Source organism: Triturus cristatus, chromosome 1_1, assembly GCF_964204655.1.
Source record: "Triturus cristatus chromosome 1_1, aTriCri1.1, whole genome shotgun sequence".
NCBI classification, from domain to species: domain Eukaryota; kingdom Metazoa; phylum Chordata; class Amphibia; order Caudata; family Salamandridae; genus Triturus; species Triturus cristatus.
In genome coordinates, this window is record NC_140579.1 from 76683211 (window position 1) to 76709577 (window position 26367).

A 26367-nucleotide genomic window follows, 5' to 3' on the forward strand; every position below is an offset into this window, starting at 1 on the left:
AGACCATCTGGCAGCAACCCATAGCTGTGCTCCTAGCAGATAACCCCAGCGAGGCCGCGTTCACCTGCCACTACAGCGCGGGACCGGGCAGGCAGCGCCGGGTGGAGGCCCGCCCCAGCTTTCCAGGCTTTAGGGACTGCCCGAGGTGGATGCGTGACGATCCCTCGCCGCACAGACGCAGGCCAACCCTTCTGGGTGTCACCCCCTCGATTGCGTGGAGCACCCACTCGAGATGTGGCACTCACTGGCCTAAGCGCTCACTGGTGATGCGGCCGCACAGAGGTAGCCCCAACGCTCAGGATCGTAATGGCGGAGCAGGTCGCTTCAAGCCATTAAGTCGCAGCCCCGCGGGGGAGCCGGGAATCTAATTCTGTCCCCCTCAGTTGACTCCGGTTACGGTAAGGCACCAGGCGCCCAGACATGCAACACCAGGCGGGCGTTCTTTCGCCAGTCTTCTCACCTGGTCTCCGCTACTTTGTTGCAGCTCAGCGAGCGCCCTGTATTTGTGCCGCTACGGCGCTCTTCCGCCACAGATGGAGGCCCTGCTCTCCAGGTAAATTCTCGGTCCGAGAACTGCTCCGCACGCCTCGGGGCGGGGGTTTGTCACCAGCGCCGTCACCTCAAATCAGGTCCAGAAGCGTTGCACTCCCAAGCACCGGAGTGCGGGTCACCGCGCCGCACCACCAGGGGATCTCGGACCGGCTAGGCCGTCACATGCAGTCTTCCGCAGCTTCGCAATGAACGATCGCACCAGGACTGGGATCGGCACTGTACTTTCCGGATCTCTTCCGGTAACCGGGACGCGCTTTGAGGCTCAATTTAATGCGTGTAGTTGTCGGATAATTGAATGGTAGTTCCACGGTGTATCGGAACTCGCAGCTCAAGTGGCCATCTTGATCACGAGCAAGCTCCGCCCCCCCAACTCGAGGAATACTTTTACAGGCAGATGACAATGCTTACAATCCAAGACTCTGCTGCAGTTGTCTGGCGCTCTAATGTTATACAGAACTGTCCCAACAGATAAAGGCAGTTAAAACATCCCTTCAGAGCACCACAGAGGGTGCTCATGTTAAGCACTGCAATCACTCAATTCGGGCTTATGCTACATAATGCGCCAACAACAAACATGACAGAAAAAAAAAATGCAATTTTGATAGTGGAACAATATCACAAAGAATGTGAAAATGTGTTAAAAGTTCCACCAACTGAAACAGAGTTAAACAAGCATGTTTTGAATGCGTGCAGCCAGGGGACAACATGTGGTCCTGGTGCAACTCCACCTGCTGAGCCATTTAAATCATGGCCATAGTGCCTGCAAGATAGCTGCATTTGTGACGGCCTGTTTAGTAGTAAAATATAGCAATATTCTGTGTTTAGTGAAGTTCTGACAGTTTCTAGGGCTGGTGCCACTACACCTGCTGCACCATTCAAAACATTACCCTATTGCCTGCAATGTAACTCCACTTGTGGCTGACCATTTAGTAGTAACATTTTGGGAATAGAGCTGTTCCTAGAGCTTTGGGGCCCAGTGTAATTGCACCTGCTGCACCATTCAAATCATGACCCCTACTGCCTGCAAGCTAACTGCACGTGACTGCCTGCTTAGTTAAATACAGCAATATTTGGTGATCACAGGAGTTCTGACGACTTTTGGCCCCAGTGCCACTGCACCTGCTGCACTATTTAAATCATGACCCTAGAGCCTGCAAGATTACCAATTGTGACTGCCTGTTCAGTTGTAAAATATAGCAATAATCAGTGTTTATCGGGGTGCCTAGAGCTTTTGGTCCCGGTGCCACAGCACCTGATGCACAATTCAAATCATGACCGTAATGCCTGCTAGATAACTGCACTTATGACTGCCTGTTTAGTGGTAACATTTAGTAATAATCTGTGTTTAGTGTGGTCTCTAGAACTTTTGACCATGGTGCCACTGCACCTACTGCACCATTAAAATCATGCCCCTTTTAACTGCAAGATAATTGCATTTATGACTGCCTGTTCAGTAGTAAAATATAGCAATATTTGGTGTTTAGAGGGGTTCCTAGAGCTTTGGTCCCAGATGTAACTGCACCTGTTGCACCATTGAAATCATGGCCCTAATGCCTGCAAAGTAACTGCACATTTTACTGCCAATTTGGTAGTAACATTTACAATAATCTGTGTTTAGTGGGGTCCCTAGAGATTTTGGCCACAGTGCCCATGCACTGGCTAAAGCATTTAAATGAAGCCCCTTTTAACTGCAATGTATCTCTGACTGCCTGTTTAGGAGTCAGATATAGTAATATTAAGTGTCTAAAAAGTAAACAGTGTGCAGCTTTAACAAAAAGAAATAAAGTTCAAACCACCAACAAGGTTGGAAATGAGTAGCTAGGCCACAGGACACTGATGAAAGAAACAGAAGGGAGAACAGGCTACAACCATTAGAAACGGAGGAAAGTAATCAGACAAGCATACAGACCAAAAGTCCCTTTAAAGATATATTAAAATAATGGATTTCACAAGCACAACCCAAGAGCTGTGCAGGCGAAACCTAAAAAACGAGCACTGGTATTTTTCGCTTCTGATAGGTTTTTCTGAAATGAACACTGATCTTCAGAAAATAAATATTTGTAGCAGTATATATTTTTTGCATGCACGCAGTTATTACTAGAAAGAATATCTCTGCATGTTTCTACACATTTCAAACTACAGTTTTTTCTTTATCTGACATACATTAAACGGATTCAAATATCTTTTGGGCAAAAAAAATGTTACTCCTATTTACACTTGTGATTTTTAAACAATATTCGTACAATGATTTTTATCTGTGAATCTCTGCACATGGATAACTCTAAATAAACATTTCACATATTATCAAAATCCCATACAAGCAATTTTTTAAAAAAACAGTCAATCAAACCAATGCTCATGCAAATATAGTAAAAGCACTTTGCTTTACTATATTTGTATGAGCATTGGTTTGATTACTGTTTAAAAAACAAACAAAAAAAAAAATCAGTGTAGGAATATTGTGATTTTTCATCAACAAGTAGGAGGAATGACAAAGGATACCTTAAGTTTTTGATTTACATCTCAGTACAAGATTGATCGATTAACATTTTTTATAAAATATTGATATGGAGTCTGTGGTTCTGTATACAAGGAATATGCTACTTACCAGTATGCATCTGTTCTTGGCATGTAGAGCTGCAGATCAACACACTTGTGCATAGATCGCCATCTGGTGTTGGGCCCGGATGTTTGCAGTTTGTTTTTCCTCTTGGAAAGTCTTTGTAAGTCACGAGGTAGGTGACTCCTCCTTTGGATCGTATTGCGCATGGGCTTCGGCTCCATCCTCAGATTGTTTTTCGCCAGCAGGGAAAGATGGAGCGTAGTAATAACAGTGAAGATGCCCATGTGTGTGCTATCTAAATAAGATAAACTGGGACAGATACAGGTAGCCGGGGAGGCGGGTGGGCGTGTGTAGATCTGCAGCGCTACATGCCAAGAACAGATGCATACTGGTAAGTAGCATATTTTGTTCGAGGCATATGAGCTGCAGATTACACACTTGTGCATAGATTATATAGCAGTACCCACCGTTAGCGGCGACCACCCGTATCTGTTGCAGTGGTTGGAAATAATGTTTTGAGTACTGCCTGGCCCACACTAGCTTGTTGCTTAGTTTGCACATCTACACAATAGTGTTTGGTGAAAGTGTGCGGTGTTGACCATGTAGCTGCTTTGCAGATATCATCTAATGGGATGTTCCCTAAGAATGCCATGGAAGCCCCTATTTTTCGTGTAGAATGGGCTTTCGGGGGAATGGATAGCGTTCACTTTGCTTTATGGTAGCAGATTTGAATGCATTTTACAATCCACCTAGCTATCCCTGATTTTGAGATGGGGTTGCCTTTGTGTGGTGGAGAGAAACAAACAAACAGTTGTTTGGTCTTACGGAAAGGTTGTGTTCTTTGAATGTAGTAGAGTAATGCTCGTTTGACATCCAGTGTGTGAAGAGCCCTTTCTGCAACGGTCTGTGGTTGCGGGAAAAATACTGGTAGTTCTACTGTTTGGTTTAGATGAAAAGGAGAAACGACTTTAGGAAGGAATTTTGGTGTCGGTACGGAGAACAACCTTGTTGTGGTGCATTTGGAGAAAAGGTTCCTGAATGGTAAGTGCTTGTATCTCACTGACCCTTCTAAGGGAAGTGATGGCTACAAGAAAAGCGGTTTTCCATGTTAGGAATTGTAGTTCGCATTTGTGCAGAGGTTCGAAGGGAGGCCCCATTAGCCTTGTGAGAACGATATTTAAGTTCCACACAGGTGAGGGTAACACTCTGGGGGGAATTATTCTTTTAAGGCCTTCCATGAAGGCTTTAATGGCAGGTACTCTAAAGAGTGATAGATGTTGCCTGTTTTGTAGGTAAGCTGCAATAGCTGCGAGGTGTAGTCGAATGGACGTATAGGCTAGATTGCACCTTTGTAGGTGGAGTAAGTAGCCTATGATGTGTTGAATGGACACGTCCAGTGGATTGATGGTGTTATGGCAATAAACAACAAAACGTTTCCACTTGGCGGCGTAGCACGCTCTAGTGGTAGGTCTTCTAGCTTCTCTGATGATGTTCATACAGTCAGGGGGAAGATTTAGGTACCCGAATTCTAGGATTTCAGAAGCCAGATCGCAAGGTTGAGCTGTGCTGGGTCCGGGTGTTTGATCTCTCCATGGTTCTGGGTTAAGAGGTGTGGAGAGAGGTGTAGTTTTTGGTGCGGTACTACAGATAGTTCCAGCAGTGTGGTGTACCACGGTTGTCTGGCCCAAGTTGGAGCTACCAATATTAGTATGAGGGAGTGTTGTTGTAGTTTGCACACCACTAGTGGAATGAGTGGGAGAGGCAGAAAAGCGTACGCAAATCTGCCTGACCAGTTCATCTATATCGCATTTCCTTTGGACAATGGGTGTGGGTATCTGGCGGCGAAGCTTGGGCATTTGGCGTCTTCGTGGGTGGCGAAGAGGTCTATCTGTGGATGCCACCACATTTGAAAGTACGGGTGAAGAACTTGCAGGTGAAGCTCCCACTCGTGGATTTGTTGTGTCTGCCTGCTGAGCAGATCTGCCACTGTGTTTTGGACTCCTGGGACATGCTGAGCTAGGAGAAAGATTTTCTGGGGTATTGCCCATCTCCATATGCTCTGTGCTAGTTGAGAGAGCTGTGGAGTGTGTGTGCCGCCTTGTTTTTGAATAGAATACATGGCTGTCATGTTGTCTGTGCGGATCAGGACTGCCTTGCCTGAAATTTGGGTTTGAAAAGATTTTAGGGCTAAGAAGATTGCTAGTAACTCCAGATGGTTGATATGGAGTAACTTTTGTTGAGGTGTCCACTTGCCCTGTGTGGTGAGATGTAGTAGATGAGCTCCCCAGCCGGAGAGCGATGCGTCCATTGTCAGTACTATTTGAGGAACCGGGTCCAGGAACGATCGACCTTTGGAAATGTTTGTGGTGTTCCACCACTGCAGAGAGCGATGGGTGCGACCGTCTACCAACACCAGATCTGTTAATTGACCCTGGGCCTGGTTCCATTGGTGTGCTAAGCACTCTTGGAGAGGACGCATCTGGAGTCTTGCGTGAGGTACTATGAAGATGCAAGAGGCCATCATCCCTATTAGTTGCATAAACACTCGAGCTGGAAGGGAGTGTTGTGCTATGAATTTTGTGCGTAGAGCTTGAATGCTTGCAATCCTGGCAGGATTGGGGTAGGCTAGCGCTCTTGAGGTGTCTATGGTGGCACCGAGGTATTGTTTTATGTGGGATGGTTGTAGATGGGACTTCTGGTGGTTTACTGTGAAGCCCAGTTGGTGGAGTAGTTGAATGGTGGTGGACGTGTGTTGTACACACTGATTGTATGACCTGGCTTTTATCAGCCAGTCGTCTAAGTATGGGAAGACGTGGATGTGTTGTCTTCGCAAATGTGCTGCCACCACTGCTAGGCACTTGGTGAATACCCTTGGCGCTGTTGTGACTCCGAACGGGAGCACTTTTAATTGGTAGTGTTGTCCGTCCACTACAAATCTGAGGTACTTCCGGTGAGCTTTGTGCACTGGAATGTGGAAATAAGCGTCTTTTAGGTCTAAAGTGGTCAAAAAGTCGTTTTGGGAGAGGAGTGGAAGTACCTGCTGAAGCGTCACCATATGAAAATGGTCTGAGTATATGTATGTGTTTAGGGGCCGGTGATCTAGGATGGGTCGCAGAGTCTTGTCCCTTTTTGGTATGAGGAAATATAGGGAGTAGACTCCCATATTTTGTTGGTTGGTAGGAACGGGTTCTATTGCCTGTTTCTGTAGGAGGGAGATTACCTCCTGCTTAGATGTTCTTGTGACATTGGGCGCTGCCTGGGGGGAATGTTTGGGGGGGTAGATATTAGTTCTAGGCAGTAGCCTGACCGAATTATCTGTGTTACCCCTTTGTCTGAGGTGATGGTAGCCCAGACAGGAAAGAAATGTTGGAGTCTGCCTCCGACCGGAGTTGAATGGTCTGGGGGGCGCGGGGGGGGGGGGAAGTCATTGTGTAGGCGGTGTGGCAGAGCGGGCGTTGTTTGTTTTGCCTTTGCCTTTATTATTGTTCCCCCTATAGCCGCCTCTTTGATAACCCCTTGTGAAGGTGGACTGAGTAGGGGATTTGTATGAAGTGAACGCAGTGTCTGAGGAGTAGCCTCTAGACGTACTTCGAAAGGAAGAGCGGCGAAAGGAGCGTCTAGGAGGGTGTGACTGTAAGGCTCCCATGGATTTCACCGTATCCGTATCCTTCTTCATTGTTTCTAGGGCCTCATCCACTTTTGGGCCAAATAGATGTTCCTGGTCAAAGGGATGGTTAAGGATGGAGGCTTGTACCTCCGGTTTAAACCCCAATATTCTTAGCCAAGCATGGCGACGGAGGAGGACGCTGGTATTGATGGCCCTGGAAGCTGTCTGCTGCATCTAGGGCACAACGTATAGAGGTGTTAGTAATAGTCTTACCCTCTTGAATTAGTTCGTTGGCCCTAGCTTTATATTTTTCAGGGAGGTGGTGCATTATGCTTTCTTACTCGTCATAATGTGCCCTGTCATATCTGGCCAATAGCGCTTGAGTATTGGCGATACGCCACATATTGGCTGCTTGTGACGCAGTAAGCTTCCCTGATGCATCCAGTAGTTTTGACTCTGTCAGGTGGTGGTGCTTCGCCTGACGCTGGGAATTTGCCCGTTTACGGGCAGTGGATACCACTAGAGAATCTAGTGCAGCTGGCCCTCTGATGTAGGAGGGATCTGTGGGGGCAGCTTTGTATTTTTTCTCGACGCGCCGGTTAATGACCCTGGCCCTAACTGGGTCCTTAAAAACTTCTGGCGCATGCTTTACCACTCCTTTGAGCATAGGTAATATGGAGGTAGACCTATGTGTGGTGTCGAATGTGTCGAGGAGGAAATCTTCCTCCACGGGGTCGGTATGCAAGTCTACCCCGTGATAGTGTGCCGGTCTTTGCAGTAGATGGTGGAACCCCAATGAGTCTTCCGGTGGAGATGGTCTGGAGGGGTAAAGATCATCTTGTGGGACGTTGGGGATATCCGGGATATTGTAATCGTCCCATGGGTCTGGGGATCCTGTAGGGGTGGGGTCCCCTGTGGGTAGGTCCTGGGGCACATCCCCCTATGTTATCATATGGGTCCCCATGATCATCATCGTGTGGAGAAGGGGTGGGAGAACGATGAGGTTGGGGTGGAGAAGGCGGAGGTGGGGAAGGTGAAGGAGGTGGAAGAGGTGGGGAAGGTATTCTGAACGGAGAGGTAGCAGAGTCCTTCCTCTTTGGAGGTGGAGCAGGCTTCTCCAAATGTCTCTTTTTGGTAGAGAGTGTCAAATGTCCAGTTTTTGGATCCTTGGTGAGTGTTTTTTGCAAGGGATCCGGTGTAAATAAGTCCGGTGAGGCTGGTCGGTCCGTCGGTGCCGGAGGCGTCGGGGCAGTTAGCTTTTTAGGCTTTTCTGTACCGGTTTGTTGTTTGGAAACCGGTTTGGGAACCTCCGGACGCTTGGTCGGCACCGAGATGGGTTTCGGCCTCGAAGTGTCGGTGGCCTTGTGTGCTTTGGTCGGCACCGAAGGTGGTGTCGGTGCCGAAGAGCTGTGTTTCGACCCCGGGTGCTTCGGTGCGGGGCTCGGTGTCGATATGGAAGTCAGCTTCTTTTTCGGTGCCGAAGCGTGTTATCGGCACCGACGATAGGCTGGCTCGAGCCCATGCCGCCGGAAGGCTTGCTTGGCTTCTTTACCGGGCCCGAAGGTGCAGTGTTGGAAGCAGTGTCATTGGTCTTGCCTAGGCCCGGAGGCGAAGGTGTGACCGGAGCCTTTTTCGGTGCCGGCAGGGGTGTGGGGGGGGAGGGGGATCAGTACTCACGACCCTCTGGCCGGGGTGATGTCCTCCACATCTGAGTCGTCGGCTTCGGAAGCGCTGACGAGCCCTCGTCGGTGTAATGCTCTGGAGCGTCGATGCCTTCTCCGAAGATGACGTCCGGAATCGTCGTCGAGGAGTGCGCCATAGTTCTTCTGGCTCTTCGGTCCCGAATAGTCTTTTTGGACCGGAAGGACTTACTCGTCAGACAGTCTCGAGCCTCGTGTTCAGGGGAGAGGCAGAGGTTGCATACCTCGTGGAGATCGGTGTGGGGAAATTTGGACCCACATCGAGGGCACTTTTTAAATGGAGTCCTTTCCATTAGCCAGAACCGGAGCTTGGAGAGGCCCGAAGGCCGCCGTTGACGACCGGAACCGAAGGTCTGTGCCGATGAGAAGGCGCGTCGAGTGGGGGAGATCGCGATCGAAACAATACCGCGGTTTGGGGTGTGGATTGCGTGTCGATCGTCGAACTGGAAGCTGTTCGGAACCGGAGTGCGAAGATTACATCCGAGCCCGATGGCGGAAAAAAACAATCTGAGGATGGAGCCGAAGCCCATGCGCAATACGATCCAAAGGAGGAGTCACCGACCTCGTGACTTCCAAAGACTTTCCAAGAGGAAAAACAAACTGCAAACATCCGGGCCCAACACCAGATGGCGATCTATGCACAAGTGTGTAATCTGCAGCTCATATGCCTCGAACATATCAATTATTGTGATTCAGCGTTACATGAATATAAAAGGAACATTTTTTAATAAAGGAGGAGACACTTTTGCAAAAAACAGGTTTTATGCATATTGAGTATGTATGCATGAATGTGATAATAGAAGAACAATAGGGGTGTTCCACAATATTGAATGAATAAGCACATGAGGGACAATAGTTTTTTTTCCGGTTATTTGAACCCAGTTCCCTTTGTCCGTTTGAAGGGTTACTCTCTATTAGTTTAGGTACACACCAAAAATGGAAACAGCTCCCATTTAAATTCAATGTGAAATTCTCCTCTATTGATACTGGGCAGGTAACGAGGTTAGTTAACCAAGAGTCAATACTTCAGTATGAAATAACATGATGGCATGTTTACTATGTTACAACGTACTAGGTTTTACCTGGTGGCTCTGTATTTAAATTGAGAGCACTCAATCGTTCTGCAAGATCATCCTCTGCCATGTCATCTTCCTGGTATGGGAACCCAGTGTAACCTCCTTTATCGCTACAGTACTTAAGAAATCTGTTGAAGAAAAGATTCAAAATATGTGATACAACCAACACAAGTTCCAGGCATTGCTACACAAGGGAAGTCCACTCATTTACAGTACTCTGATCGCTGCCAGGAACATGCAAAAAAACTGGCTACATAATACAACCCCACTTATGAGAGCCATCATACACCAGAAAAGCTCTGTTTTGCTCAACTGCAAGTAGAATATATGCATTGCCTATAATCAACAATAAAAACCACGCTTCATGTTAAGCTTTCATACCAATATGTAGGTATTGACTTATGTAGTCTGTAAGCAAACGTGTTAGAGCACCAACGTTTTATACTCAGTGATTTCATAAAAAGTCTGATCATCATCAACAAAAGACCTAGTCAATTTGAATGTTACTTGAAGAATCAAAGATCTATGTCTCTCAAAGACCATTTCCATGCTGCATGGTGTTCATCGGGGTGATATAGTAGTTGTGTTTAAAGATTAAGGGCCTTATTGCGACTTTAGCGGTCCTACAGGGGACGGTGCAATGCGCCATCCGCTGTAGAACCGCTATTAGAAAGTGAATTATTAATGCCACTGAAACAATAAAGGGCTCAAAATAGGTCTCAGAAAATGATTCCCATGCTCAACCCTTGGTAGCTTGACTGCGAGCAGGGAGGCTGAACTTCAAAGACAGGAATGTAAAGCATTTAAAAACACCAATTCAGTAAACAATTAAGACAACACACAATAAAAATCCAAAACCAATTTATAAAAATAGGTAATATTGTAGTCTTCAAAATGACACCAAACATGACAAAATACAATGTAGGGAAATGGAGATAGGAATTTTTAAAGATTTCGAACTGTATAGCATATAGAAACATATAGCGCCGATTGGGACATCTAGTCGTGCTGGACCGAGACAAGGTCAAAGTTTCAGGCCAACCGCGATGGAGCCCTGCACGGCTACCCCTCGCGGTAGGCCTCAGTCAAAGTTTTAACCTTCTGACTTAGAAACTTTTCTGAAGCTTTTCTTCTTGGGGTCCCTCGAAGCTCTCAGCCAGTCCGGATTCGGTGAGGGTTCGCCCGCTGGCTTGCCTTGCAATGAGCTCCCGGCCAAACTTATGGAAGTCAGACCTACGGAGCCTTCCAGCGGGACAAACCAGAGATCCAGGCCAGCTCACAGTTGAAGGTGGGTGGCTTGACTCTTGCGGTTGGTCCTGGTCACCTTTCTACGTTCAGATTTATACATTTTCACTGAGCTTTTTGTCCTGGGGTCCCTCGATGCTCTTTACCAGGCTGGATTCAGTGACAGTTTGCCAGCTTAGGTTTCTACCAACTCCTGCTCAAACTCTGGAAGTCGGACCTACGGAGCTTTTCAGCAGGACGAACCTCGTGGGCAGGCCGGCTTGCGATTGAGGGTCGACGGCTTGGCTGGCCAGGTAAAGTTGGTCCACTTATGGAGCTTTGTTTCAAAGTTGCTCCAAACGTTTTCAAACTTCTGGAACATCTTTCTAAAGTTTCTTTGAGGGTCCCATAGTTCCCAAAACGTAGTCCAAGGATCTGGAAGCACCAAGATGGTCCTGAAAGTTTGGGACTTCAATTCTCACAATCCACTTGGACAAACCCTTAAAAATCCACTGGTAGTACTCTAGGCTGGGGATTCTTGGTGGTAATGGTCCAGGTGAGCTTTTTTAACATTCAACTTAAAGGAAGTCCACCATGATTTTAGTGGTCAGTCATTGGCCGATGATACGGGTAAGCATTTGTTTGTTGACAAATTTGTCGCCAGTATGTTACCCGGAAATAGCTAGTCGCTTAAAGGCCAGCAAGATTTCTTGGACTACATCTTCCCCAGTTTCCCTTTTGACTATGGCCCAATATTATGAACGACAGGAACAGGAAGCGACAGGCAGGGAGGATAAGAAGGTTAAGGAATTAAAGACAAAAGTTATGTTGGCTCAAGTATATGGTCCACCATTTAGGGGAGGTGGAAGAGGCGGACGTGCAATGTATACACCTGGGGTGCCCCCTCTCCCTTGAGCAAATTTGTCCCCTGATCAGTGTACTTATTGTAAAGAGACTGGGCATTGGTGTTCTGAGGGCCCTCTTCTGCGAGGTCAGCAGTACCAGCGGGGAAAGGGAAGTATGAGAGGACACCCAGGGAATTCAGGAAGCAGGGGAGGTACAGGAGCTTGCCCCAGATTTGAAGCAGTTGAACAAGGACCAAATTACTCGAATACTTTTGATAGACGAAATCAATATCAAATGTCTGATTATTCTGCTGATGCCCTTGCAGATTCCGATTATGCATCGGGATGCCTAGGATGGGGTAAGGAACCGGTTGAGGGGCCAGTAGATCAAATGGGTGCTTATGTTGATGCAAACGTCTTGGGATCTACTGATCGGTTTCTGGTTAATACAGGGGCTACCCGTAGTGCTCTGTCTAAAAAATTGGTTCCTAGGGCTCCCCTGTCCGGCACAATGATAACATCGATGGGATTCAATGGGACACCTACACCTAGCCCGTTTTCACAGCCACTTGAATTCGGACTTGACAAATTCACTGCAGCATGTCCATTTTTGCTTTCCCCTAACACGCCAGACAACATTGTGGGTATCGATATGCTTAAATATTTTCGTGCTACAAAACGTTGTTCTCCGGAAGGTGTGCTTGTTATTTTAAATAACAGTTATCCAATGGTTGAGAGAGCCTGTCTTATCAATGAGGATGCAGCTCTGGCGTCCTTACCTAGTGTGAAGAAGGAGCACTGATATTGTTATCATTTCTTGCCTCCCATCATCACAAAGTCTCACGAAAGAAATTGCAATATTGTAGACAGCAGGTTACCTATTTAGATCACCTCCATTCTAAGGAGCGACATGCACTCACACCAGACCGTATTCAAACCATTCTAGACACTCCTCTACCCCGCACTCAGAAGGATGTTCGTGCATTGATTGGCCTCACTTCTTTTTGTAGGCAGTTTTTCGCACATTATTAAAACTTTGTGGGCCCTTTTGATTAAAGACACTCCGATGCCCCTACCATGGACTGATGAGTGCCAGAGCGCCTTAAAACAGTTACGCCACGCCCTTTGTTCTGCACCAGTATTAGGTACCCCAGACATGTTGATGAGTGACTATCTGTCCCAGTTAACTGACAGCTTGTCTTCTATTTATCAGCAGGTGCGGGAAGCTCTCCCTTTGTGAGCCCTGCTGTGCTGACAGATCATTGCGACATTTTGGTCACCGAGAGAGGATGAGCCGTGTCACCTAAAAGACCTGAGGAAGTCTTCCCGGACCACACGATCCTTGGTACATCTAGATATCTGCTTCGATCCAGGAAGAAAGACATTTCATCGCAAAAAGAGACTGTTTGAGCCACTGTCCTGGGTGGTTAAAGACTGACTGCAAAGGGGGGGTATGCCTTTTAGTGACTACTCGTCTCAACGTTAGTGAAGAAACCAAAGCCTGCCCAGGACCTTAGGGCATCAGCTATTTTGTTGTTTGCGGATGAAAATGAGCTCGCCTAAGAAGAAGGAGATCGCTGCGACAACGTGCAACGGGTGTACAATCTGCATCTTTGGTCTGACTTTGACTGCTGCCATCATCGCCACTGTAATGTGGGTAGTGAAGGAAGTAATGCCTGGAGCCTCCTTACCTAACATTACTGTTACATCACTTGCTGCAAAAGAGGACCATCATTTTGATTTGCTGCAACATGAACAGGGATACCAGCAAAATCTGAGAAACAAATCATTTCTTCAAATGTTGCATCAGAAACACCAGCTAAGCAATGCTACTAACTGTTGGGTTTGTGGCAAGATTCTTCCTCATCACAACATAAAAGTAATCCCGTTGGGGGCGCTAGGTGGCGCCAGCCAAGATGGCCGCGACGGTGTGAGGCTCCTGGCTGCCGGACCCCTCGTAGTCGCCCCACATCCGTGGATGCTGTCCTAGGCTGGATCCGCTGTCCGCCGAGTGTGGAGGTCCCGATACCCGACCCTCAGAGCGAGTTTGGCCTGTCTTGGTGCCTCCGGGGCTGAGTTGGACGGCCCGCAGCCCGCGCCGGCGCTCGGGAGGAATCCATCAGGCTCCCTGTGCGGCTCCATCCGCTGCGAGAGGCCCCGGCGCACCACGAGGGGCGAGGGCCGCACGATCCTCTCCAGCTGCTGCGGACCCGGAGGGCGGACGCGCTGCCCGTGCTGCTCCTTCCTGGCACCTACTTGGCGGCGGTGAGGCTTGTGTTGCTGCTGCCTCCCGGGGGGTGAGTCACCCTGGCCGCCCCGCCGTGCTCTCCTGACGACTCCCTGGCTGGCTGCATCTGGAGGTGGCGTAGGCGAAGAGCGGCTGCCCCGTGACCGGAGGAGCTGAGACCCGTTGATCTGCTTCTGAGGTGAGCTGGGGGAGGCGAGGCTCGACGGACGCTGCCCGGGGGTGGTGAGGCCCTTGTCGGCGGGCGGATCGGCCCGGGGCGGACGCTGCGGCCGGCGTGGGACGACCCCTCCTGTGCCCTTGATGTAGACCGGCGCGGACTGCGGTGGTGGCCCCCCTGGGGACCTGCCCCCCCAACTCGGGCACATGGCTGGCTGAGAGGGGTCTCCCCATCGTACCCTCTCTGGAGCCGCGTCTTGCCCCCCGGATCTCGGGGGGGGTTGGGCTGTCGGCCCCTGACCTCCTGCTGCCTTGATCACACCGGCGTCCCGGTGGCCCCCCCCCACAGTTCACCGTTGGGCACCAGTGCGGGCGGACATTCTGGTTGGTGGCCCCCCCCGCCGTGGCGACAGCGATCTGGTCCGGATCCAACGGAGTGGCCGGGTTGCGCCCCCTGCTCCTTCCTTTCCCATCGCCCTCTCCGGCCTGGTGCGGGGGGCTGCCCCGTTGTTGAGCGGGGGCCGTCTGCCTGTGTTCCATCGGTCCGCCATGGGCAAGGAGAAGGGCCCCAAGTTGCCGGGCACTTCTCATCAGACGCGGATCGACCAGTTCGCCAGCTCGGACCCTCCGGGCGGGGGGGGGGCCTCGGCCCCGAATAAGGACCTGACTGTCATCCTCCAGGCCATTGATGCCTGGTGGGATGGTTGGGGAGGTGAAGGTTGATGTCGCGCTTTTACGGCAAGATCTCCGCAACGCCACAGCCCGCATTACGGAGGCGGAATCCCGGATCTCGACGGCGGAGGACGACATTCACTTGCTGCAGGATCAGGTCCGGGAGCTCACCACCCACTCCAAGGAACTGCACAGGCGGGCAGAAGATGCCGAAAATCGCGCCCGTCGCAACAACCTTCGCCTGGTGGGTTTTCGGGAGGGAGTGGAGTCTGGCCGTGCCGATGATTTCCTTGAGCAATGGTTCAAGTCCTGGATGCCGGAGACCGGGCTGTCGACTTGGTTCGTGGTGGAGAGGGCGCACCGGTCGCTGGCGGCCAGACCCCCCGTGGGGGCTCCCCCGCGCCCGTTTATCCTACGGATCCTCAACTTTCGGGACAGAGACGCTATCCTGCGGGAGGCACGAGTGCGTGGGCCTTTGACTTTTAACAACCACACCATTATGGTTTTTCCGGACTACACCCGGGAGGTCCAGGAGCAGCGCCGTTCCTACATGGATGTGAAGCAAAAGCTGCGCTCCCTGGGTCTTCAATACCAGCTCCAGTTCCCGGCCCGCCTTCGTGTTGTCTTCCAGGACAAGACACTGTTCTTTGATACCCCCGGGCAGCCTGGACTTGGCTCACTGAGGAGCGGCCTCTGCGCCCACCCGCGGGGGTGTCCTCCGCTGCGGGGTCCCGAGGCCGCGAGGCGCCCGTAACCCGACGACCACGGCGCAGGAAGCGCACGCAGTCCCGGCTGCGCTGAGGAGTGGCGACGATCCGGACCCGGTCCGCCAACGCTTCTGAGAGACGTGTGAGGGGCTCGTCGGCCTCCTCCGACGCTTCGTCTAGGGCGGCAGGGGGACCCCGGCGTTGCTTGTCGCCCAGGCCGGGGGGATCCCCTGTCCCTCTCACCGTACAGTCGGACTTGTCTGACCTTTCCCGCAGTCCTGCCCTGTGATGTGTGGTCTGCCCCGGGTGTCCACGGGGGGAGACGGACCTGTTCGAGGGCGGGGAGCAGGGGACTCTGCACTCTTATGCTTTCTCGCCACTACCTAGGCTGTATCACTGAAATCCGTACCTCTGGAGGGGTCCACTACGCTCTTATACCCGAGCATCTAAGCTTGGGGTCTTGTACCTGTTGGGTTTGTTCGGGCGACAGATGCTTCCGTTTTCGAAGTGTAGGGTGGGGGGTGGGGGCCTGGGGTTGGGGGCCTGTTGGTTGTTTCTTTCTGGGGGAATGTTTTGTTTGGGTTGGATTTGTCTTTCTTTGAACGTCTTTTACTACACCACACTCAGTGCATTGCCGTGCCTCTCCACACACCCACCCGCGCATGCCCCACTGCCGCTCGCCCTCATGCGCAGTTCAATGCTCCTCCCCGGTGTGGGACCCATGGTCCTGGCCTCTCACTGCCATCCCATCTTTAAAGTGCTCTGCTCTTACCATTCCCATGGGTGATCTCACCTCCAGGGACCGCGTGCGCATTCTGTCATGGAACGTGAACGGATTATTGGACAGACTCAAACGCACTGCAGTCCTTAAGTATGCCCAGCGCGCCGAGGTCGATGTCCTCCTTCTCCAGGAGACCCACCTGCTGGGTGAGAGGTGTCCCTTCTTGGCCAGGTAAGGGTATGACCGGGTGTGGCACTCTGGATACTCTCGCGGATCTCGGGGAGTCGCCATCCTGCTGCGCCGCTCCGTCCCCTTTGTCTTTTTCCGGGTGATCCGAGACCCCCAGGGGATGGGGATCGCTATCAGCGGTACGCTGGATGGTCGGCCGCTCAATTTCCTGTCACTCTACGCGCCACCCATTGAGTTGTCCAGGGCACTATCCCAGGCCGCATCTATGTTGGCTGATCTCCCACCGGGTGCAGTTGTTGTGGGTGGGGATTTTAACGCTGTCTCCGCCCCGCCACTGGATTCCTCTGGTCTGGTATCGGCGCCCCGCGCGGGCTAAGCAGCTGGTGGGGTGGGCAGAAGCTCAGGGCTTATGCGACGCTTGGCGTATTTGGCACCCGCACACACGGCAATACACCCACACCTCAGCCGCCCACCACACTCACGCGCGGATCGACGCTATCTTTGTCCCCTCCACCGATTGTGCGGGCATCCAGGACGTCCAAATCCTTCCTAGAGGGATATCCGATCACTCCCCTGTCCTCCTGGGGCTGGGCTCCCCGCCCCAGGGGGCCCGTCAGATGTGGCGCTTCAACGCCTGGTTTCTCCGGGATCGGAAGCTCTGCAAGGGGGTGGGATCCGCGTTGGTGTAGTACTTTGGCGACAACGACGGGTCAGTCTCATCGGCGGGGACCCTCTGGGAGGCGGGTAAGGCCACCATCAGGGGGGCCGCCAAGGCGCTGGTGGTGCACCACCGTCAGACGCAGCTCCAACAACTCACTGCCTGCGAGGCCCGGGCGTTGCGTTTGGAGCAATCGCTACCCGCGGATGGAGATCCGGCTGTAGATAGACAGCTGCGGCTTTTAGGGGAGGAGATTCGCCAGCGGTCGCTAGACGCAGCTAAACTCCTCTGCCAGTCCTCGGTGGCACGGGTCTACGGGTGGGGTGATAAGAATGGTGCTCTGTTACACCGGCTGGTTACGTACTCGGTGGCGTCGCGCATTATCCCGGCGGTCACCGATTCGGAGGGCCAGCTTAAGTCCTCCTCCGTGGCCATGGCAAACGCCTTTGCTCAATATTATGCGCAGTTATACCGTGCCCGGGCGCCGGAATTGTCCCTAGTTTCGCTACTTGCAGCTCATAATTTAAAGCTCCCTTGCCTTCGGTCCGGTGACTGGGAGAGCCTGGAGGAACCCATCTCTCTAGAGGAGATTGGGGAGGCGATAGGGCGCACATCCGCGGGAAAGACCCCGGGACCGGATGGATTCCCTCAGGAATTTTATGCCACCTACAAAGACCTTCTGACGCCTCGGTTGAGCGCCCTGTATGCCGAGGCGGTTGAACGCGGCTCCTTTCGCCCAGAGGCCGACATGGCCACGATTGTGGTTTTGCCCAAGTCCACACCACCCTCTTGTGATAGGTCGGCCTATCGGCCGATTTCCCTCATTAATACGGATATCAAAATCTACGCGGCGGTCCTGGCGCAGAGGCTTCGGCCCTTCTTGCCGCACCTGGTCCATCCAGACCAATGTGGCTTCATGCCGGATCGGGGTACTCGCCACTGCCTGCGTCGCCTTCATGTGGCTCTGGCTCACCGCCACCGCATATCCCCATATCTCACGCTCCTACTCGCCGACTTCGAGAAGGCTTTTGACTCGGTTGGGTGGCCCTATCTATTCGAAGTCCTGGCTCAGATGGGTTTCGGCCCCAAGTTTGTTGGAATGTTGCGGGTCCTTTACGCGCGTCCTCGTGCTAGAGTGCTAGTTAATGGGGCGTTGTCGCGGCCGTTTCGGATCGGCCGGGGGACGCGGCAGGGGTGCCCGCTGTTGCCCCTTGCCGCCCTGGTCCGCGCAGATCCTCTTTTTCGGGGCTGGGAGTGGCCGGACCTTGTGCCCGACAAAATAGCCCTGTATGCGGACGACGTATTGCTGTACCTTAGCGACCCGGCCCAATCTGGTCCCCGTGCGCTCCATCTCTTGGGCTTTTTCGGCCGTGCGTCCGGCCTCTATTTGAACCCACACAAATCGGTCCTGGTACCTCTGCACCCCTCCAGGGAATGCTTTGACTGGCAGGACAGGATTCCCCTCCGCCGGCTGTTCTTTAAATACCTGGGTATTTGGATCTCTCTTCTCCCAGAGTTGAGCTGGGCCCTTAATGTGGCCCCCCTGGTCAAGAGGGCCAAGGCTGATCTGGCGCGCTGGCACTCGCTCCCGCTTAATCCGCTGGGGAGGGTGGCACTCTACAAAATGATGGTCCTCCCCCGGTTCCTTTACGTACTACAAAACACCCCCGTGTCCTTTCCGCGGCCTTGGTTCCGCGAGATGGACGGGCTGGCTACTCGATTTCTCTGGGGTGGGGGGAGACCGCGGCTGGCCCTCGCTACGTGTCGCCTGCCCACCTTCGATGGAGGGCTCGGTATGACCAATCTCTACCTCTACTATTTGGCCACTCGCCTCCTCGTTATTCATGATTGGTTCGGAGGGGGTTGGTCCGACCCGGCCTACAGGGTGGAACTAACTGCCTTGGGTTTCCCCTGCATTTTGGATCGTCTGTATGGTGCCCCCATTCCCGCTTCCTGCCCCGACATCACTAGAGCGATCTTTTTGGCCTGGCGAGCGGCGCTCCGTCACACCCGGTGGACCGGGCAGCTGACTCGCGCCACTCCCCTTTGGCATGGGACGTGGTTGCGAGACGTTGCTGCCCTGGAGGGTTTTCGATCATGGGACCTGCTCGGCATCTCCCTGCTGGGGGACGTCTGGCGGGGGGGACGCATGTGCTCCTACGCGGAGCTGCAGGCGCGCTTCTCTCTACATTCATCACAATTTTACAAGTACCTCCAGCTGCGCCACGCCATCCGCACCTACACTCCCCTGGATGTTCGGTTGCCGGACCATAGTCCCCCGGAAGCTCAGGTCCTGCTGGGCAACCTAGGGAGGGGGGGTATTTCCCGTATACACCGCACTCTTATTAACAATACCCCCGCGGTCCAGAACGGCTTGAGGGGCAGATGGGAGGGGTGGGTGGGGCCCCTGGACGAGGTGGACTGGCGGGACGCCCTTATGGCCCACGGCTGGTGACGGCCTCAGCCAAGCTACGGCTGATTCAAATATATTATCTCCACACAGCGTACCTTACACCGGCGCGTCTACACCGTGCGGGCCTCTCAGCTGAAGCTTCCTGCCCCCGCTGTGGTTTTGACCCGGCCGACTTCATTCATATGGTGTGGTCCTGTCCGGATCTTGGGGATTACTGGAGGGGCATAGAGACTGATCTCACTGAGGTGCTGGGCTGGGAAGTGCCACACAATCCTAGACACGCCCTGCTGGGCATCACTGATGGTCTACAGGGTACCCGCGCAGAGAAGCTGTTCCTTATGACTGCGTTCATGGTGGCCAAACGGGATATTGCAGCGGCATGGAAGCACTCACAACCGCCTACCTTGGCCAAATGGAGTGCTGGTGTAGACTGGTGCGCGGCCCAGGAACGGACTCTCTACCAGGCGAGGGGTTGCCCCAAGAAATATCGTAGAGTATGGGGGAAATGGTTGGGCAATGTACTCTGAGTGGGTGTGTTGGGGGGTGGGGGCGGGGGGTGGGGCTTTGGGTGGGGACAGGTGGAGATTGGTCTCATTCCGTGTGCTTGCACAGTGGTGGTTTGTCCGGCTCAATGTTCCTTATTGTGTTTTTACAAAACCTAATAAAACTTGTTTATCAAAAAAAAAAGTAATCCCGTTGTCACAGCCTCCTTTCTCTCACAATGGCTCATGCCCAGCTTGGTTCAAACTTCTATATGCCTCTAATGAACAAAGTCTGTTACCCCAACGAAGATGGGGACACACAAGCAAAAGGTACTGTTTTAGAAATAAAAGAATATAGTAAAGGAAGTGCAGCAACAAACTATGTGTATCCAAATTCAAGGTCGGCTAAAAGAAATGGACCCCTTGTTATCTATGTACACAAAGGCGGCCAGTGGTCATGGCAACAAAGTACAGGCGATATGGCAGTGGGCCACAGTAACTCTACTATAGTGTTGCAGATGTCTACGAGAGGCCGAAGCAGCCTGCTTGCATCACGTCACACTTTTATTTTGTTTGTGGAATTAAGGCATACAACTTCCGACCTTCAGGCTGGTCTGGTAGCTGTTACATAGCCTTCCTCCTACCACCTGTGTTTTTGGCTCCCCCAACCTACCATCAAGAGTTGCAATTGTTCGATCACCATGCTGGTGGTAAGGGAAAACGTGCAATCGATGTCTCTGTAGTCGAACAGACAGAGACCACTTGGGAACAATATAGGCCCACATGCATCAAAACAAAAACCGGTCGCAAACGGGCAGATTCTCAGAATCTGACCCTTTGCTCCCGGTATTTTTGTATTTGGGATGCATCATCCCAAATGCAAAAATAGCAAAATAAGGAATCTCTAAATTGCGATTCCTTAAATTGCAATTGCATTTAAGGAATCTCAAATTGAGATTCCTTAAATGCAATGCATGAAAGTAAAAATATTAGCGATTTCGCTAATAGGGGGAGCAAATTACCATGAAGTTGAACTTCATGGTAATTTGCAAAAACATTGAAAAATGCACTTAAGTGCTTTTTTCAAAGTTCCATTTTACACACACACATGCCCTTGGGGCATGTGTGTGTGCAAGATGTACTCATATGCAGATTTCAGGGGTGCAACAGGGTGTCCTTTTGACACCCTGGCACCCTTGAAATTGCATGAGCAATTTGCGATTCTCTAATTGAGAATGGCAAATTAAGAAAGTCTTCCCATTCAGTCCTATGGGCCTCTAGGCCCATAGGAATGAATGGGGAGGTAATTCCTTAATTGCAACTCGCAATTTGCAAGTAGCAATTAAGGAATGTTTAGGAATCGCTATTTTGTAAGCGATTTCTACATGCATAGCCTTTAGCTATTCCTTATTAGCGAATCCTTATTTTTCGCTAATAAGGAATCGCAAATGGCATTGTTGATGCATGTGCCAGATCGACTTTAATAGAGGATTCGTCTTCTTTGTTGGCCCAGTACAGAACAGTAAGCTGGTCCGTCGCCTCACCCGTACAATGGAAGCAGTGATCAATCAGACAACTGCGGCCTTAGGGAACATGACAGAAGAACAAGCATTGATCCGTATGGTTGCTTTGCAGAATAGACTTGTTCTAGATGCTATTCTGGCTGATCGAGTTGAAGCATGCTGTATCATCGGATCCAGCTGTTGTGTCTTCACACCGGACAATTCACCTTCTGTATAGGCGTCATCTCCAAACTACACAAAATAGCTACTGAGATGCATCAAGACTCAGGAACATGGACTTGGGATGGATGGTTCTGGAGCGTATTTTCTGTGTGGGGTTTGAAAATATTATTGGCCTTGTTCATAATTATTGCAATTCTCTTCTGTATCCAATGCGGGGCAATGCTTTGTCCCCTCTGTATTTCCACTTGTACTACTTGTCTACCATCTAAAAGGAAAGTCCAAAATGTAAATGCCGGTTTAGCAATAGACCGAGAAGTCAGCGCTATGATGTTAATTGATTTACATGATGTTTATTGTACCCCTTTAAAAGCATAAGAAAATGTCTTAGCTTATGCTAAAAGGGTCATCTGTGGAAATGTGTAATATTTTACTTAGCGTAAGTGACAGCCATTTTGGCTGTGGTGTCCATTTAGTTTCCTTCATAATTCTCCCATCCTCTGCAGCTCGTCTTTTAACTCTGCTTGTGTTATCTATTTTAGTTGACTTCCTGACTCAGCTAAAGCAATGTACGTGCTGAGGGTTTGTTGTAGCTGCCAGTGCACCTGGTCTCAGATGTTAACTGTCGACCATTTACTGCTGCCATAAGCATTCCTGCTCCCCCTCCCACTTTGCTGACCACGTAGTTCTTCATCTGCCCTTGTTTGCAGATAACTATTTCTAAAACTTGTTCTTCCTATTTCTGTTCACATGCTTACATTGCAGAAAACTGGTATAAAAGGGACATGGTTTGTGCATTTAGTGTACTACCTCCTGCAGCACTTGAGTGCTGTGTGGATGTGGTCCCACTTATGAGTGAGTAATAAACTTGTTATTTATTCCAACTCCAGTGCCAATCTCTATTTTGTTGGTCTCTGGACCCGTGGACAAGAGGGTGACCACTTTTAGGCACATTTCCGCAGAAGATGGGTGAAACCCCGAACCCGGTCCTAGGATGCTTGCTTCCGGTCCAGGGAGGACCTGGCTTGGCAGTTCGGGCTGGACTGTTCCCATGAGGCGCAGGGTCAAGACTCATTGCATATGGCCAGGTCTAATCTGGGGTGGCATGGTGAGCAAAATAATGATGGATTTAAACCACATCTCTTGACTGGGGTTGAATGTTTTGATTTGTTCTGCATTCCGTCCATCAATTGTATGTCTTTTGCTTTCTCACCCCAAGTGCGCCAGGTATGCCCAGACGTGGGTCCTGGGCTCACTGTGCCACTGGAATCAAGCTATCCTGGCTGAAGAGGGGTGAAACCCCGAAACCGGTCCTAGGATGCTTGTTTCCGGTCCAGGCAGGACCTGACTTGGCCGTTCGGGATGGACTGTTCCCATGAGGCACAGGGTCAAGACTGATTTGCATATGGCCAGGTCTAAACTGGGGTAGCATGGTGACTAAAAGAATTATGGATTTAACCCAGGTCTCTTGACTGGGGGTGAATGTTTTGATTTGTTCTGCATTCCGTCCATCAATTGTGTGTCTTTTACCTTTTTTGTGTGCGACACCATCCATTAATTTTAAATGGATGCAGTTTCAGGAGTTCCCCTAATCCTCCACCTGATCCTTCCCCGCTTCCCATCAGTGATCCGCTGTGAGTATTAGCTCCTCACAGTGTCAGCAGAAACATAGATGAAGTAAAAAAGCTGTGGTATTAGAAAGCATGTATTGTGAATGAAACTTTTTCAAGGATTGCTGCTTAAAATTAGCATGCAGAACATCATAAGCCTATGAGCTATTGTTTTAAAAATCTTTCATATTATGTTTTACATCTCCAGAGTGCTATTGCTAAGGACACAGGCAGACAATTTCTCTTACCTTAAGAAATTAGTTAGTGCTAAAAATCTTACAATTACAAAGTTGTTTTTGATTTGCCAATGTGATGCAACCATGATGATACCATGCTGAATTTGCAGATTCCGCTTATTTTGAGCCTTTTATCACTTAGGATACTGTCAGGACTCTTTATGAGTTTAGGGGGATTTAATCGCCTAACTAGGGATTCTACTATAATTTATAATTGTTTTCTCTATCCGAGTCTTCATGGTAAATTATGTATTTTCTCTGTAATGTATGTATTAACAATTTTGCATGAAATCTTTTAAAACTTAATTTTGATCTCAAACTCAGTTCTTGAGTGGTCCCAGTTTCTAATTTGACTGTACTCTGCTAAATTTGTGTCATCGATGGGGAGGGTAGTCTCTTACTGTTAGATCATGGAAAAGATTCACATCTCTGCACAGCGCAAGATAAATTTAGGGGTTAACATGATATTGGGGTTCAGGAGATTATTGGGGTTCAAGCAGAGGATGGTTATCTTAAGAGCAGCTCCTCTTTAAGGGGTCCCCTGAAAGATTTTTGAAGTTGTGTGCCTTTAATCCACACATCAAATAAGAAAATACATTTTGGAAATATGCTAGTTTTCGGGTGTCGGACCGTCCTGGGAAGTGACTAGCTGTATTGGCTGTGTGTTGCTGAACACATTTTGAGTGTAAATATGAATAGGGACAATCTAGGTTTCTGAATGTATTTTGAAGTATGAGTTGTGATTATGGATTTCTGTGTTGAACTATTTGGATATGTGATGATGATCTTGGGCTCAACTTTGGACTGATTACAATATTATTCACATTTGTAAACCGATTTGAAGATTGGAGTTGGTTGTAGGATTAGTCAAAATTTCAAGACTGAGATATTGATTATTTGTCTGTACCATAGTGTGTAGAGCGATGCACCGACTGCACATCAATAGGGTTTGTGAACGAACAATTTAGTTTTTTTATTTTAAGGATTGAAAATGTATTTTGAATTAATGCGCTAACCGTGGGTGCACAGGGGAGAAATATATACTCAGAGGCATATTTCTGCTGGTCAGGGTTTGCCTGGTGAGAACTTCAGTTGGTGGTTTCCTATTGTTCGTATTTGAACTTCTATGGTTGGTGATGGAGTTCTTTTACTTAAAATAATTACTTTTATTCCTTTGTAGGGTAAACAAACGATTAATTGATTTTTAAATTGTTTAAAGTATTGCATAATTCTTTTAATATCCAAAAAGAAGTCATGCTGTGACTAGTTGTTCAGCCAGGGAGCCACTCTGGTACTGGTGAGACAATCACAAAGCCACATTCTAATTGGTTGGTTGCTGACAGAGTCAGGTTGCGATAGGTGGACCTTTGACAGAGCTGAGCTGTTATTTGCTGTTGTCCGCTAAGTTTGTTTACAGTGATTTATTGTCGTTTTGAGTTTGTTTTTTGTTTATTTAGTGTGAAACATTGGTGGTGTATTTCCAAAACCTAAATCACAAGGCGATATATCTAAAGAGTCAGAAATTGCAGAGCGAGGCAATGGCAGCATATGACATTTTGGTGGAGGTCGGGTACTACACATGCATCTGGATCTCCGAGTGGAATATATATACAGCACATAATGAGGTTTTACAATTTCCACTGGAAGGCACCTTAAATATTAAAAAGCTAGATTTTCTTAGACAAATCATGTACGACAGACAGCCAGTAACACAAAATTGAAAGAAAAACCTCTATACTGACCTATCTAATTACAATATTGGCCAAAAGCTCATACGCAAGACATGTTCCCCATATACAAAATCTTATCACATGTGCTTATTTGATACATTATTTTGTTTATTAAAGATATATTTTTTCTCTTTTATGTATATTTTTGTTCTCTTTTTTTGTGCTCATAATGTCATCAAATCATCATATAAAAACATACATATAGTACAAATTCATATAAATTATGCACATTTGAAGTACAAATCACAAAATCATAAATAACCCCACAAACAACCAGCATACCTACATTCTTACCTGTCAACCTGTTCAACCATACAATCATACATACATACAACACAAAAGTGACAATAGAATACAAAGCATATATGGGATCCTGTATGGGTTTGACTTCTACAAAGACACTTGATAATTTCATTATCCATCTCATCAACTCTTCTTTTATCTGTGTCTCTGGTAGGATTCCCAAATGTCTGGAAATGGTCTACGCACATTTCGGTGGGAAGTTATACCACCTTCATCAGGACCAAATACAGATTTAGATATATAACACAAAAAGAGTGGACGGGGGTTATCTGAATAGATCTGTTGAGTTCTCAGTAAGTGTATCTATAACTGTGATGTATCTGCATCATCATCTGAAACAGCCCAGAATATGGTTATTTCATGAATGGCAGATTGGTTCTGTCCCAATTAGGTACCACCAGGTGCAAACTACCCCTACGCCAGCAGTTTAGTGGCATCACTGTGCTCCAGATCAAATAGTCATATAACAAATTGGGGGTGCGCAGCTTCAAGAAGTTCACTGAATCAAAAAAGTAGGAAAATAACTTCTTTATTCAAAAAAAATTCTCATAAAAAGTCAATTGATTTTTACACAATCCAGCCAACGTGTTTCATTCCCATAGCGGGAACTTCTTCAGGGCAAGCAAAAAGTGTCACAAATCTGAGTACACTTGTAGTGCAGATATATCCGCAACCATAGGTAAAGTATGCAGCTGTTGAAATCGGTGACCCTTTCCAGTGAATAGTAAGCTCCTGTCTGAACCTGGATGGAAAAGAAGCAACGTCCATCAGGTATATGTGAAGACGAGGTCTGTTAGTGGTGGAAAGCCCCCGCCACGACAAATCAGCGACTGAATGTAGGCTAAATATGCCCGTCAACGACTTCAAATCCAATTCTGGTTGCAAAAAGGGGAGGGGATCCAGCCGTAATATGGTTGTCCTTTTCATGGATTCATTTTGAATAAATCCTCTTGTGACAAAGTGTATTGCACCACGACCACACAGGTTGATAGG

The 26367-nt window shown here is 49.3% G+C and overlaps 1 protein-coding gene across 6 annotated transcripts in view; it reads right to left on the reverse strand.

The window, feature by feature from the left end:
- Positions 1 to 26367, reverse strand: part of LOC146869487 (RNA helicase MOV-10-like) — a 567813-nt gene that overhangs the window by 25779 nt on the left and 515667 nt on the right. For all 6 annotated transcript variants that reach the window (XM_085654043.1, XM_085654053.1, XM_085654071.1 and 3 more), the window contains one exon: positions 9505 to 9626. In XM_085654043.1, the coding sequence (XP_085510169.1) occupies positions 9505 to 9626 (122 nt within the window). The remainder of the gene's footprint in view (positions 1 to 9504; positions 9627 to 26367) is intronic.